This window comes from Hydra vulgaris, chromosome 04 (assembly GCF_038396675.1).
Source record: "Hydra vulgaris chromosome 04, alternate assembly HydraT2T_AEP".
Classification (NCBI taxonomy): domain Eukaryota; kingdom Metazoa; phylum Cnidaria; class Hydrozoa; order Anthoathecata; family Hydridae; genus Hydra; species Hydra vulgaris.
In genome coordinates this window covers 41489244-41505000 of record NC_088923.1, presented here as the reverse complement: position 1 = coordinate 41505000, position 15757 = coordinate 41489244, and the positions used below count along the sequence as shown (strand labels likewise).

The window sequence follows — 15757 nt, the reverse complement described above, 5'->3', positions numbered from 1 at the left end:
TAAAAAAGAAATAAATTTAAAAATATATTTTGATTGTAAACAATTTTCTGAATTAAGTTTTTTCAAAAAACTATATTGAGATGCGATTCTCTATGATAACAAACTCATTCATTCAAAGTTTAGTTTAACACATTTTTCTTTCTGTCTTGTTTTACCTTTCTATGCAAAAAGCAAGTAATGCAAAAAAAATGTGAAGATCTTACAAATGCTATAATTTATAATTACTAAAGAGGAAAATAATTTTTTTTTAATAATTTTATAGTTATCAAATATAACAGTTATTAAAAATGTTATTATAAAGTTATTAAAAACGGTTAATTAAAATTAGGGTTTTGTAGTTATTTTTGTAAACATTTTTTTGTAAAACTGCAAAAAATTTAGACATTAGAGTCTTGTATTTTTTGTAATAAAACAAGTGTTCATATTTGCAAACATAATGTTCTAAAAAATGAATGAAACATTAAAAGTAAAAATATGCCTTTGTCATTTCAAAAAATTTAAGTTTTAAAAATGTTAAAAGGTTAGAGCTGGAGATATAATAATGAACATATTTTCCTTAAATTATATATAAGGTAAATATATTTATATTATCATTTTTAAAATGGAGTCTAGTAAATGTTCTAATAGTTTACTACACAATTATAAGAACCAGTAATTAACAGGAAGGTTTCCAAAAAAATTATTTAAAAATTTTTTTGGAAATTTCTTTTTTAAGAACTTTAATTGTATAGAATTAAAGCAATCATTTAAAATCAATTAAAAAAAACATTACAGGTATTTGGTATGTACCCCCATAGTGTGTTTTTCTTTAAAATAAAAATATTTTTTTATATTATATTAAATAAAATATTATTTTAAATTTATATTATATTGAATATATAAGTTATATTAAATATATATTTATATAAAATTTTACATGAATTATTAAATAAAATTATATAAAAATTTATAAAATTATATAAAATTTATATGAAATATTTAATATATAAAATTATAATAAATATATTATATTAAATATATAAATATTATAATAAAATGAGTATTATAATAAATATTATATTATATAAAAAAATTACATTAAATATATTATATTAAATATATAAATATTATAATAAAATAAGTATTATAATAAATAAATATTATATTATATAAAAAAATTACATTAAATATATTATATTAAATATATAAATATTATAATAAAATAAGTATTATAATAAATAAATATTATATTATATAAAAAAATTACATTAAATATATTATATTAAATATATAAATATTATAATAAAATAAGTATTATAATAAATAAATATTATATTATATAAAAAAATTACATTAAATATATTATATTAAATATATATATATTATAATAAAATAAGTATTATAATAAATAAAAATTATACTATATAAAAAAATTACATTAAATATATTATATTAAATATATAAATATTATAATAAAATAAGTATTATAATAAATAAATATTATATTATATAAAAAAAATACATTTAATATATTATATTAAATATATAAATATTATAATAAAATAAGTATTATAATAAATAAATATTATATTATATAGAAAAATTATATAAAATTATATAAAAATTTTTATATAAAATTTATATAAAATATTTAATATATAAAATTATATTAAATATATAAATATTATATTAAAATAAATATATTAAATAAAAATATTTTAAATGTAAAAAATATTAATTATTTGCTTCACATGCTTAAGGATTTTGCTGCCCATGCTATATATGCATATATACATTATTACATATATACATATGTGATTAGTAAGTAATAGGGTGGTCCTTAAAACAACTTTTTTTAAAAAAATCTGCTCCCACCCCTTAAATGTGTTCTATATAATACGAAAACACTAGGTTTAAATTTTTTTTGAAAAAAACATATTTATAGAGGTCCCCCAAGACCCTTTAATATTTAACGGGTCCCTAATATTTTCAAAAAAAAAGTTTCTCAAAAATAGGTCAACCTGGTACTCAAATGAAGCGCAATTATATAAAAATTTCAAAAATATTATTCATTTTGAAAAATAAATTTGAAGTTTAAACTTATTTATCACAATTATCATGAAAAATTCACTTATTTCATTTTTTGCTAAAAAACAAGATTTTTACGTAGTAAAACCTAAAATAACTTTATTATTTCAAAATGAATGTTATTTTTGAAATTTTTATATAATTTCGCTTCATTTGAGTACCAGGTTGACCTATTTTCGAGAAACTTTTTTTTTTAAATATTAGGGACCCGTTAAACATTAAAGGGTTTTGGGGGACCTCTAAAAATATATTTTATTCAACAAAATTTTAAACCTAGTGTTTTTGTATTATATAGAACAAATTTAAAGGGTGGGAGCAGATTTTTTTCAAAAAAATTGTTTTTAGGGCCACCCTAGTAAGTAATGTATTTGTGATGTATTTAATTTTTATTTTACTTTATTTATATATAACCAATAAAAGTCAAGTACCAAAAAACATTATGTTATAACAAAGCTCCTCTGTCTGGAAGTATTTTACAAAATCATACAATTCAGCTAGTGAAGCAAAATGTTTTCTGTGCAATACTTTAATAAAATGCAATGGTTCAAGCGCATTTGGTATGATTGCCCACATGAGAACCATTCATAATATAATATTAAAAAAAAAAATTAGATGAAACATCGGTTGCAGAAGTTTAAAAAAAACAAATCAAAGTAGAAAAATTTTTTAAATGTGAAATTTTGGGTGAACTGTAAGTAAAATGTGCTGGTATCTTTTTAAGACTGATTACAAAATGTGGTATGATTGCCCACATGAGAACCATTCATAATATAATATTAAAAAAAAAAAATTAGATGAAACATCGGTTGCAGAAGTTTTAAAAAAACGAATTAAAGTAGAAAAATTTTTTAAATGTGAAATTTTGGGTGAACTGTAAGTAAAATGTGCTGGTATCTTTTTAAGAATGATTACAAAATGTGGTATGATTGCCCACATGAGAACCATTCATAATATAATATTAAAAAAAAAAAATTAGATGAAACATCGGTTGCAGAAGTTTTAAAAAAACGAATCAAAGTAGAAAAATTTTTAAATGTGAAATTTTGGGTGAACTGTAAGTAAAATGTGCTGGTATCTTTTTAAGAATGATTACAAAATGTGGTATGATTGCCCACATGAGAACCATTCATAATATAATATTAAAAAAAAAAAATTAGATGAAACATCGGTTGCAGAAGTTTTAAAAAAACGAATCAAAGTAGAAAAATTTTTAAATGTGAAATTTTGGGTGAACTGTAAGTAAAATGTGCTGGTATCTTTTTAAGAATGATTACAAAATGTGGTATGATTGCCCACATGAGAACCATTCATAATATAATATTAAAAAAAAAAAATTAGATGAAACATCGGTTGCAGAAGTTTTAAAAAAACGAATCAAAGTAGAAAAATTTTTAAATGTGAAATTTTGGGTGAACGGTAAGTAAAATGTGCTGGTATCTTTTTAAGAATGATTACAAAATGTGGTATGATTGCCCACATGAGAACCATTCATAATATAATATTAAAAAAAAAAAATTAGATGAAACATCGGTTGCAGAAGTTTTAAAAAAACGAATCAAAGTAGAAAAATTTTTTAAATGTGAAATTTTGGGTGAACTGTAAGTAAAATGTGCTGGTATCTTTTTAAGAATGATTACAAAATCCAATGCAATACATGAGTTTATTCAGAAACGTGGTTTCTAAATGCTAAAAAGTCAAACGCAAAACTAATAATCTTGGTTCTTTTTTGAAATAAAGCGGTGAGAGGTTCAGCATAACAGTTGATGAATGGACTGACATCACCATTAAAACTTTTCACAATAAAGATGCTTATAGATTTGTTTTTGTTAAAATTGATGGTTCCCGTGATGTTTTCACAACTGAAGAATTAGTAAAACAAAAATTATTAGACTTTAAGTTAGATTAAACATACATAATTGCATGTACATGCAATGTTGCTACAGTAATGCAAAAATGTGGAAGGATAAATCCGGTAGAAAGTCAGCTGTGCCACAATCACGGTATTCATCTGACTGTAACCGATAATGTCTACAAAAAGTCACAATTGATGTTAAGACTTGACATTAAAACTTTGTGGAACTCTTTGATTCCCATGATTGAAAGGTTGGTAAAATTAATCCATTTGTTCCAATGTCCAAAACTGTATTTAAAAAGCAGTTTTGGATATTGAAACAAATAGTTTTTATGAAAAAGTCAATTTGAAGTTTTAAATTTTTTGAAAATATTTTGTTCAGATATTTATAAACTTCCATTTATCTGACGAAATTTCTGGCCACTACATCATTATCAAGACCATATGTCACAATTTATCTACATTCCTAGGAAAACAAATCACTCCAAAAAAAAACTATCTTTTAAACAATGCTTCAAGAACTTTAAAAATATTGTTGAAGATGCTTCAAACATATCCTGGAATAGCTTTATTAAAAAAGATGATGATGTAAATCAATATATCAGTTTTCTTTTAAAAGTATTAGCAGAAACCTTAGACTGGCATGCTCCATACAAAAATACTAACCAAGTAGCAAATTAAATTTAAATCAAAGCTATGGATCACAGGTGGCATATTTATTTCCATTAAATTCAGACTATAAAAAATATACACAATGTTACAATATAAGTTTTAAAAATGAACTGTTTTCAAAATTTAAATTTTATAGAAATAGAATCAGCTATCTATTATAACCTAGTAAAAATTCTGTATACATAACCTTTTTAAGTAAAAACCTAAACAATATCAAGAATACTTGGAAAGGGATAAAAAATATTAAACCTTCCTTCTATAGTTTAACTCTCAAACTACTATTGAAAGAAAATATCATCACAGATCCGACTACTGTATCAATTATATTTATCAACTTTTTTGTTAAAACAAACTATAAAACAAAAAAAGCCTGCAACATTCAAATTTACTGAATTTATCTTAGCTTTCAAAAATGCTAATTTTTTAAAGACCATCTAAAGAATGAAATCTCTAATCTCATTAAAACCACTCTTAAATCTGGAAAATGCTTCGGTCTTAATAGTGTTACCTACATTACTTCTTAAACTTATTCCAGACAATATTTCTAATCCTGTCAGTATTATTATGAATAGCTCATTTCAAATGGTTCATTCTCAGAAGCTTTCAATATTGCTATAGTCATTATTTAAATAAACCATTATTTAAAAAAGGATCTAGTAGTCATACCACTATTTAAAAAAGGATCCACAATTGATATGTACAACTACCAACCTATCTCCCTTCTTTCTAACCTAAGCACACTTTTTGAAAAACCTATGCATAAGAAACTCTTTATTCATTTATTTAAATATTAACTTAATAGTATATAATATATTTGGATAAGTTTAAATATGTCTTTGCAAGTACCAATATAAGTTTTGTGTAATCACTCCACAAAGCACTCACTTATTAAAATCAATGAATAAATTAGAAAAGCTCTTGATAATAAAAACTTTGCATGCAGTGTTTTTGTCGATCTCAAAAAGTTTGAATATTATGGAATCAGAAGAATACCTCTCAAATGGTTTACTTTTTATTTTCACAATAAATCGTAGTTTGTTTCCATTAATAACTCAAAATCTGTTTAAATATTTTATGGTGTATATGAAAGCCAAAAATGGCATACCATGCCATTTTTGGCTTTCATATACAAAATGCTTGTCAAATATGGGGACAATCCCAATAGCAAGCTGTTACAAGGGTGTCTCATTTTCAAAACAAAGCATTAAACATAATGCATTTTCAGAATCGGTCCTAATGTACTTTATCTTACTTCTAAGATTCTTAAACTTTGTAATCTTGTTTAACTCCTAATATGTCAGTTTGTCTGGGACAACGCAAAAAGCTAACTCTTACCTTCAACAACTTCTTCCCTTTAAGTCCAAATAACCATTACTTTCTTTGATCCATTTATAATTTGAATCTACAAGTCTTAGAACACTGTTCTGCTACTTATGGACATAAGTCCATAAAATATCAAAGTATAAAATCTTGGTATAACCTTCCCTATGCACAATGAGTCAAAGTGTTGCAAAACCATACAAAAAAATTTAGAAGTTTTGCAATTTAAAAAGTTGCAAGAATTTTTCAACATATTAATAATTTTGCAATAAAATATATATTTTATTTAAATATTGCCTTAAATACTTTTCATCAAAAAAACTATTATATTAATATTTAAATAAAATTAAAAAAATATTTTGTTTGCATTTATATAATTATTTTTAACAAAAAAAATTAGGGCTATTTGGCCACAGCATTTATTTAGCACTACTTCTGGAGCATCTTAAGCTTAACTAAGCAATGTAGATGTACCCTTTAATTTATTACCTATAAATAATTTCAAAAGTAATTAATTAGCTTTAAAATTGGTAGACATTAGGATAGCTGGTGTACCTCTGGAGTCTGTTTTTAAAGTTGCATAACTTTAGAAATATGAACATTTAAAGCTTAACTAAGCAGTTTTAATATTCCCCATAATAATTTACCACCAATAATTAACTACAAAAGTAAATAATTAAAACTGCTAACCATATTAGGACGAGCTGGTGTACCAATGGAGGTCATGGGGCTTATGCTAGGTGAATTTGTTGATGACTATACAGTTCGTGTCATAGATGTTTTTGCAATGCCCCAATCAGGAACAGTAAGTTAATATTTATTTAAAAGTCAGTTCAATTTAGTTCAAATTAGTTTTAAACTTTATGTAACATTGTTTTGTCCTAATTTATATATTAATTTTTTTATATATGTTTTTTTTTAGGGAGTGAGTGTTGAAGCTGTTGATCCTGTTTTTCAAGCTAAGATGTTAGATATGTTGAGACAAACAGGAAGGTTTGTTTACACTTGAAATCATTTGTTAATTTTTTTTTATTAGTTTTTATTCCTTTTAAATGTTGTTTATAGTCACCAGGGCTTTTAGCTTTCAGCCAAAGAATTAAATTTCGTAAAATAAGACCTAGGGCTGGTTTAAATTAATTTGATGTTAATGAAACAGTTTTGATCATAAAAGTTCAGGTGTTAATTTATAATTAAAGTTCTGGGGATCCCAAATTTGGCTTATAAAATAATTCCATATAAAATAATCAAAAAAAAAAAAATTTTTTTGATGATTTCATATGGAATTCGACACCCTTACGTCTCCAAATTTGTTCATTTTTACCTCACTTGCAGTCCATATTAAAAAAATATCAACTGCAAAAGTTTTAGATAAAAATACACATAAGTTCCAAAGATGTTGTCAGTTGATGGTTGTGCTGCACAACCATCGGAAAAGTATTTCACACTTGACACATCAGGTAGAGCATTGACTTTTGCTCTAGTGATAACTTCATCCTGAACAACATATTGATAATTTTTAGCAAAATCTCCTAAAATTAGGCATTCGTTTTAATGAGCAATAAATGAATGAGTGGTAAGGTTGCCAATGCTGTAATAAATCATTAAATTCAACTAGTGGCAATGATAGTAATAGTAGTGTTGTACGATTGGTACTCTGCCATTGCTTGAATGCTACATCTTCGAACTCATGGTCCATAAACTCCTGCACTAAAAAACATTTTAATGCTTCAATACCAGGGCATTGGTTACATCGATGCAACATACATTCTGCATTTTCGATAGAACAAATAATCATTGTCGTGAAATCTTTATTACTTTTATTCCACCTATTGGCATCAATGAGAAATTTTGTATTTTGGTCCTTAAATCTCCATCTGTTTCTACTGCTACTGTAACATTTACTGCAGAATTTTCAACCTGGAGTTACATAAACATTATTTTCTTGCAAAAATTTTGCTAAGTCTAGAGAAATCTTTATATTACCTAAGAAACAAATTTAGTTTAAAGTTTTTAAAATAACTGAAAATATAAAATTTTTAATAAATAATAAATTATTTTTCTTTTAATTTTCATATTAATTCTGTTTTTAATATCATAAGAGGTAAACATTCACCGATTGGAGTTGAAACAATGAAAATAAATTGTTTCTCAAACTTAAACTAAAAAAAAAATTATGTTTTTAAATTATGATATAAATTATAATTGTGATTGAATGTGATGCCAGCGTTAAAAAAAGTCCTTGGGGCATATGCAGGATATATATATATATATATATATATATATATATATATATATATATATATATATATATATTTATATATATATATACATATATATATATATACATACATACATTGATGCATTTAGAAGTTATTTAGGGACATGTCTTAAAAAAATTTTTTTTCATATGTCCGCTGAAACGCTGGTGCAGCGGTACATAAATCCTGCAGATGTCCTGAGGACTTTTTTTAACACTGGCATCACATTCAATCACAATTTACGCTATCTTATTGACAAAGGAGCATGTTATATACACTTTTATCCTATATTCAAATTTGGGAGACCAAACTGGTATACCAGTGTCAAAATTAGCCTGGATGTCAGTGATATATATACAGTACTGTGAATAAGTTTCAGAACACTTATTTTTTTTCAAAAAATCCTGGAGAATTCTTCTCTAATATTTAAGTTTGTAGTTCTAAGTTATAAACTTATTAAAATACATGTATTTCACACAAAATATGGAACAATTACAATCTTTTTTATGTCAAACTTCATAAAAAACTCTTAATATTTACTATGCCCTCCTTTTGCCTCAATCCCAGCCAATATTCACTGGGGAATAGATTCATACAAGTTAGTACTTCAAAACATTCTTCAGCATTTCAGGGAGCATGTTCGACCTTCTTTCTGTCCAGGTAATCCCAAATATGTTCAATTATATTCAAAACTGGACTCTGGGGAGGCCAGGTACTCCTTCCTCTGCCATTTCATTTAAATAATTTTTTGCTATTCGGGAACAATGTTTTGGGTCATTGTCCTGCTGCAGAATAAAATTATGACCTATTAGTCTCATTCCGGATGATACAGCATGGTGCCTTAGGATATCCACATAACGTTCCCTGGTGAGTCGCCCCCTATTTTGATCAAATCACCTACTCCAGATGAAGATAAACAGCCATAAACTTGTAAAGAGCCTCCTCTGTGTTTAATAGTAGGGTTAAAACACTCGGGCTGATAGGCTTCTTCAATTCGTCTTCAAACATATTGGCGTCCTTTCATTCCAAAAATTTTGAATTTTGAATCATCAGTGTACAGAACCCGATTAAACATTTACTGGGCCCAATCTTTGTGTTGTTTTGCATATTTAAGTTGTTTTTTTTTATTGCCACACCCTAATAATGGTTTTCAAATTGCGCCACACCCTCTTAATCCCGATTTAAGTAGGTGCCGTCGAATAAAAGAAGAGCTGACATTTTTTCCAGTTGTTGTGTTTATGTCTTTTGCCAGCTTGGTTGATGCTTTTTTTGTATTTCTTAAAGATAGGGTTTTTTAATTTTTATTGTCTATAAGCTAACAAAAGATATATAATATTAAATATTATATATCTTTTGTTAGCTTAGGAGGTCTACCACTTTTCTTTCTATCTTCAAGGCAACAGTTTCTCTGATTTTTGTAACAGCATTCTTTGAATATCCTGTTTTGGATGTAGTTGTTATGACACATTGTTTTAATGAATAAGCAAACAAATCCCTTATGTTTCCTTATCAATTTTGTTTATTTATTCAAAATAATATATTCTTTCAACTTTTCTTATATATTATTGAACTTAAATATGCTTTAAAAAATTACATAGAAAAGAAGTCTAATTATACAAGTGGTCTAAAACTTATTCACAGTGTGTATATATATATGTATATATATATATATATATATATATATATATATATATATATATATATATATATATATATATATATATATATATATATATATATTTATTTATTTATTTATTTATTTATTTATACACACACACGCACAACAGATGAATTAAATGATTGTAAATTGCAATAACTGATTTTACACCTTTACAAATATCTTTGTAAAAGTGTAAAATCATTTTTTATCACTAAGTTTAATAGTTATTATTCAATAAAAAAAATATTTATAAATTGATCTTGAAATTATAAATTCTCATTATAAAACTCTATTATGATTATTATTATGATCATGATTATTATTAAAAAATGATTTCAACTTTAATAGTTTAATTAATTTGAATAATAATAATGATAATAATAATCAGATAAAAATAAAAATAATGTAATATTAAAAATGAAACATTCGTAAATCACAAGTCTAAAGAAATTTAGTGATCAAATATTTTAAATAAAAGATATCATGACTACTTTATTAAACCTATTACTTTTTATTAATCAACTGTCAATGCTTATAATTTGAATAATGCTTAAAATTTGTACTTGTATAATGCTTATAATTGTACAATGCTTATAATTTGTAAAATATAACTCTCAATGCTTATAATTATAAATTGTCAATGCTTTTTATTAATCAAATATAACTGTCAATGCTTATAACTTGATATAATGTTTATATCGCAGGTATTTTTATAAAATTAAAGACAGGTATTTAAAAACAAATAAAAACACATCTTAACCATTTATAAAATTTTAAAATAAAACTAAACAAAAAACTCTAATAAACATTTTTTGAAATATATATTTTTATTATTAATTAGTTAATGTTTAATTAAAAATATTCCTATTTATTAAGTTTACATAAAAATAATAAAGTCCCATTGAATTAGTTTGTAATTTATTTGCAACTTATTTAAATGCAACAATAGCCACTATAGTTATTCTTTATTATTGTTTAACGACTTATCCAGGTGTTTGGTCAGCCCCACACTTACATCCATCATGTTTTACAATTGATAATGCACATTGCTTTACCATTTGTTTAACAACTTCTCTTCGGACAAACGATCTTCTATTAAAACCAAAGATTTAAAACTTCGACCTGTCGATCCAATTTTTTTATGTAGTTTTATTGTTTTTATGATTTTTATCAAAACATTTAATCAAGCTACTTTTATGTTTATTTAATTATCTAGTAGTGCGAGAATAAACTTTAAAAAATTATTAAACAAAAGCATTTATTTAAAAAGTTCAAAACAAATCCCTTATGTTTCCTTATCAATTTTGTTTATTTATTCAAAATAATATATTCTTTCAACTTTTCTTATATATTATTGAACTTAAATATGCTTTAAAAAATTACATAGAAAAGAAGTCTAATTATACAAGTGGTCTAAAACTTATTCACAGTGTGTATATATATATGTATATATATATATATATATATATATATATATATATATATATATATATATATATATATATATATATATATATATATATATTTATTTATTTATTTATTTATTTATTTATACACACACACGCACAACAGATGAATTAAATGATTGTAAATTGCAATAACTGATTTTACACCTTTACAAATATCTTTGTAAAAGTGTAAAATCATTTTTTATCACTAAGTTTAATAGTTATTATTCAATAAAAAAAATATTTATAAATTGATCTTGAAATTATAAATTCTCATTATAAAACTCTATTATGATTATTATTATGATCATGATTATTATTAAAAAATGATTTCAACTTTAATAGTTTAATTAATTTGAATAATAATAATGATAATAATAATCAGATAAAAATAAAAATAATGTAATATTAAAAATGAAACATTCGTAAATCACAAGTCTAAAGAAATTTAGTGATCAAATATTTTAAATAAAAGATATCATGACTACTTTATTAAACCTATTACTTTTTATTAATCAACTGTCAATGCTTATAATTTGAATAATGCTTAAAATTTGTACTTGTATAATGCTTATAATTGTACAATGCTTATAATTTGTAAAATATAACTCTCAATGCTTATAATTATAAATTGTCAATGCTTTTTATTAATCAAATATAACTGTCAATGCTTATAACTTGATATAATGTTTATATCGCAGGTATTTTTATAAAATTAAAGACAGGTATTTAAAAACAAATAAAAACACATCTTAACCATTTATAAAATTTTAAAATAAAACTAAACAAAAAACTCTAATAAACATTTTTTGAAATATATATTTTTATTATTAATTAGTTAATGTTTAATTAAAAATATTCCTATTTATTAAGTTTACATAAAAATAATAAAGTCCCATTGAATTAGTTTGTAATTTATTTGCAACTTATTTAAATGCAACAATAGCCACTATAGTTATTCTTTATTATTGTTTAACGACTTATCCAGGTGTTTGGTCAGCCCCACACTTACATCCATCATGTTTTACAATTGATAATGCACATTGCTTTACCATTTGTTTAACAACTTCTCTTCGGACAAACGATCTTCTATTAAAACCAAAGATTTAAAACTTCGACCTGTCGATCCAATTTTTTTATGTAGTTTTATTGTTTTTATGATTTTTATCAAAACATTTAATCAAGCTACTTTTATGTTTATTTAATTATCTAGTAGTGCGAGAATAAACTTTAAAAAATTATTAAACAAAAGCATTTATTTAAAAAGTTCATATCATTTGAATAATTATTGGTGGTTATACAGGCTTGGTCAGGAAGCGGGAGCAATCGCTCTTGAATACTGACCACAGAAATAATATTTAGTTGTGAAAAACTGGCCAGGTTTTTTAGTCGTTTTGAGAACATTTAAGTTTATGTATGTCCGTTAAACAAAAAATTTTTGTTTTACGGACATATGTAGAAACATACATAAACTTGAATGTTCTCAAAACATCAATTTACAAACAAACTAATTCTATTGGTTCAAAAAAATATGCTGGCTAAGCAAAATAAAGTTCTAGAGTATTCTGTTGAAATGTTTTAAAAGTTGTATTATTCAAGATTTGTTAAGTTTTGAGATTTCTAGCATAAATTGTTTTAAGAATATATTATCAAGCAAACTATTATTTTAATAATATAGCTCATTCTTGGAGCTACATCTGCAAAGCCGTAAATCTTTTAATCTATTATTATTTGTTCACAAATATAACATATGTTTTTTAAATTTTATTATAAAAGTTTATTATAAATTATAGATTTTATTAGTATATTCTTATTTTTTATTTAAAAGTTATGCATTTTTTATATAAATGTAATTTTGTGTATCTGTTTTTATTCTAATCTAATCTTTTAAAGCAGTTTTTACGACTTATTTTGAAAACATAATGACTTTTAACAGTAATTGCGTTTTCAATGAAATTATTAACAATCACCAACGTTAATAAAACTTATATTTTAATTAATTTAAATTTAAGTGACTTATGAGTAAAAGGTTTTATAATAAAATGTTTATCCATCCGATTCAGATGTAGAACTAAAATTGTTACTGAAGCAGCTTTCTTCGCTTCTATAATCAGTGACATTGCTAGCAATAGCTGAATCAAGGCAATAAACTCTTCGCTTACTTAAGTAGATATCCACAGCGCGACTCAAAATATCTTCTCGTTCTTGGTAAGTGAAATTCTAGTCATTCCCTGCTATGATTATAGAGTCTTCCATTATTGAGTGGTCTTCTTTAAATGCCGATCAGTCAGTATTACAGTCAAAATACTGAAAATGCGTTAGACAGCGGAATTAGAGCCAGAAATACACGTCATAAGTTCAACTAGAAGATTGGAAACTTGATTCTATGATAAAGAATTAATTTCTGCCACATTTCTAGTGGTGTGAGTGCATTAGTGTACTGAGTATTAATTACTAGTTTTGTAGCTTTCCATTCCAGAAGAACTATTTTAAAATCTATTGCTGCAGCCTCTAGAGGGTAAAAGAGTTCCTTTAGTAATAAAGAGATGCTGGCATCACAATATATGCTGTCTGCTGTCCATAATTGTGGATCTAACCAATCCATTGATTCGAATATGGGATTTAACAGCGAACTAAATCTATTGTTTATCAATGGCAGAATGATGCCGATTGCTGATTTTCTTAATTTAATGGCAGAACTAAGACATTCCAAGTTAAGATTAGCTATGTTGCCAAGCTCAATCTCAACGAACTTTGGATTTGATTTTTTTAATTCGTGGCCTTCTTTGAAATATGAAGAAACAAGATTAGTTATATCATCTTTTTCATTGATTTTAAACTTTAGTAAATATGAATCAATAATATCATCGATACCTTCGTTGCTTAATTTGTCTAAGCTAGCCTTAGTTACATCCACTGCTGGTTTTAATTCATTCACCATTAACATTTTCTTTTCGAACACCAACGATAACAGAGATAATTTTCTAAAATATCCAAGTAACTACAAACTATACATAATAGTTTGTATTCATGCAGCCGTTTGGATATTTCAGAAATCTTAGCACGCATATCTGCTTTGGTGTCGCAATCTGCAAGAGCGTTTTAGAAACCCACAATAAGCGAAAGCCAGTTATGTAATAGTCTTGTAAAGTCCTGTGGCTTATAAAAGGCGTTCCCGATATTTTAGGCAAGGTGTAGTATGTAATATTCAAAGTCTCAGCAGCTTTTCAGCAGCGCTTTTTAATTTGCCAGAATTGCAAAGTAAACTAAAAATGGAAATATAAAAGCGTTCACACTCTTTAAACTGCAATATATATTTTACAGCACCTTTTATAGCTAATTCTAAACAATGGTTTACGCAGTGAATTTTAATCAGCCACATTCTATCGTTTTTTAATTGTGTTAACACTCCATTATAAATTCCAAAACTGACTTTTGCTCCATCGGCTGTCGCGCTGACAAGTTTGGAATTGTAAGCTGCCCCAGTCAAAGGAATGTTACCTGATTCATTAAAAATGCTGTCAATAGCATTTTTAATGAATCACCCAAATTGTTCGTATCAAGTAAAGATACTACAAAGTAAGCAGGGGTCCCCTCACATTTAATGCGCACAACAATCAACTCTTTCTCATCCTTCGTTTTTCTAGCCTGTGAGCCATCAGAGAGAATGGAGAAAAAACTTATCATTGATGATTTTAGCAACTTTTTCTTTTACAGTACTGGCAATGCAGGAGATATATTCCTGCGCTGAAAAAAGAAATTTGAATAAAAAATATATAAAAAAAACTTTTAAAAAACAACATTTTAAAAATGGACTAAAAATTAAAAAATAAACTATTTCATGGGACCCAAGGACTTTGTGTACATATACAACCTGAAATATCCATTAAAGTCAATGACTGAAAATATTGGGCGCTAATAGGAATGAGTTGTACTTAGTTGCCCAACATTTTTAGTCATTGATTTTAATGGATATTTCAGGTTGTGTATGTACACAAAGTCCTTGGGTCTCTTGAAATAGTTTATTTTATACTTTTTAGTCCATTTTTAAAATGTTGTTTTTAAAAAAGTTTTTACATATTTTTTTTTTTATTATTCAACAGCAAATCTATTTATTTATGCTGAACTGAAGCTCTAAAAGTTTGTTGTTTGTTTTAATTATTATTCTTAACGATTTCTTTTATTTACGCTAAGGGATCATCCATAAATTATGTAACGCAATATTAAACTTATAGAGGCAAAAGACAAAGGATTAAAATTTTTCCCTCGCAGTGTCATTAATTAAATTAAGTATATATAATAACATTTAAAGTCCCACAAAAATCGCTGCGCCAAAGAGCAAAATGATCTCCTACTTATATTTTTAAAATAAGTTTTGTGTTGCGTTATTTATGGACAATCTCTAAACTAATGCCTGTTTAGCGTTGTTTGTTTTAGTTACTTTTTTAAATGATTTCTTTTATTGTTATGTTAACCTTGC

General features: G+C 25.0%; 1 protein-coding gene across 1 annotated transcript in view; it reads left to right on the top strand.

Annotated features, from left to right (window-relative positions):
• LOC100205738 (26S proteasome non-ATPase regulatory subunit 14) overlaps window positions 1–15757 on the top strand; it is a 34919-nt gene that overhangs the window by 10937 nt on the left and 8225 nt on the right. The window contains exons 4-5 of the mRNA XM_065796372.1: window positions 6610–6716; window positions 6834–6904. Coding sequence (XP_065652444.1) covers window positions 6610–6716; window positions 6834–6904 — 178 coding nt within the window. The remainder of the gene's footprint in view (window positions 1–6609; window positions 6717–6833; window positions 6905–15757) is intronic.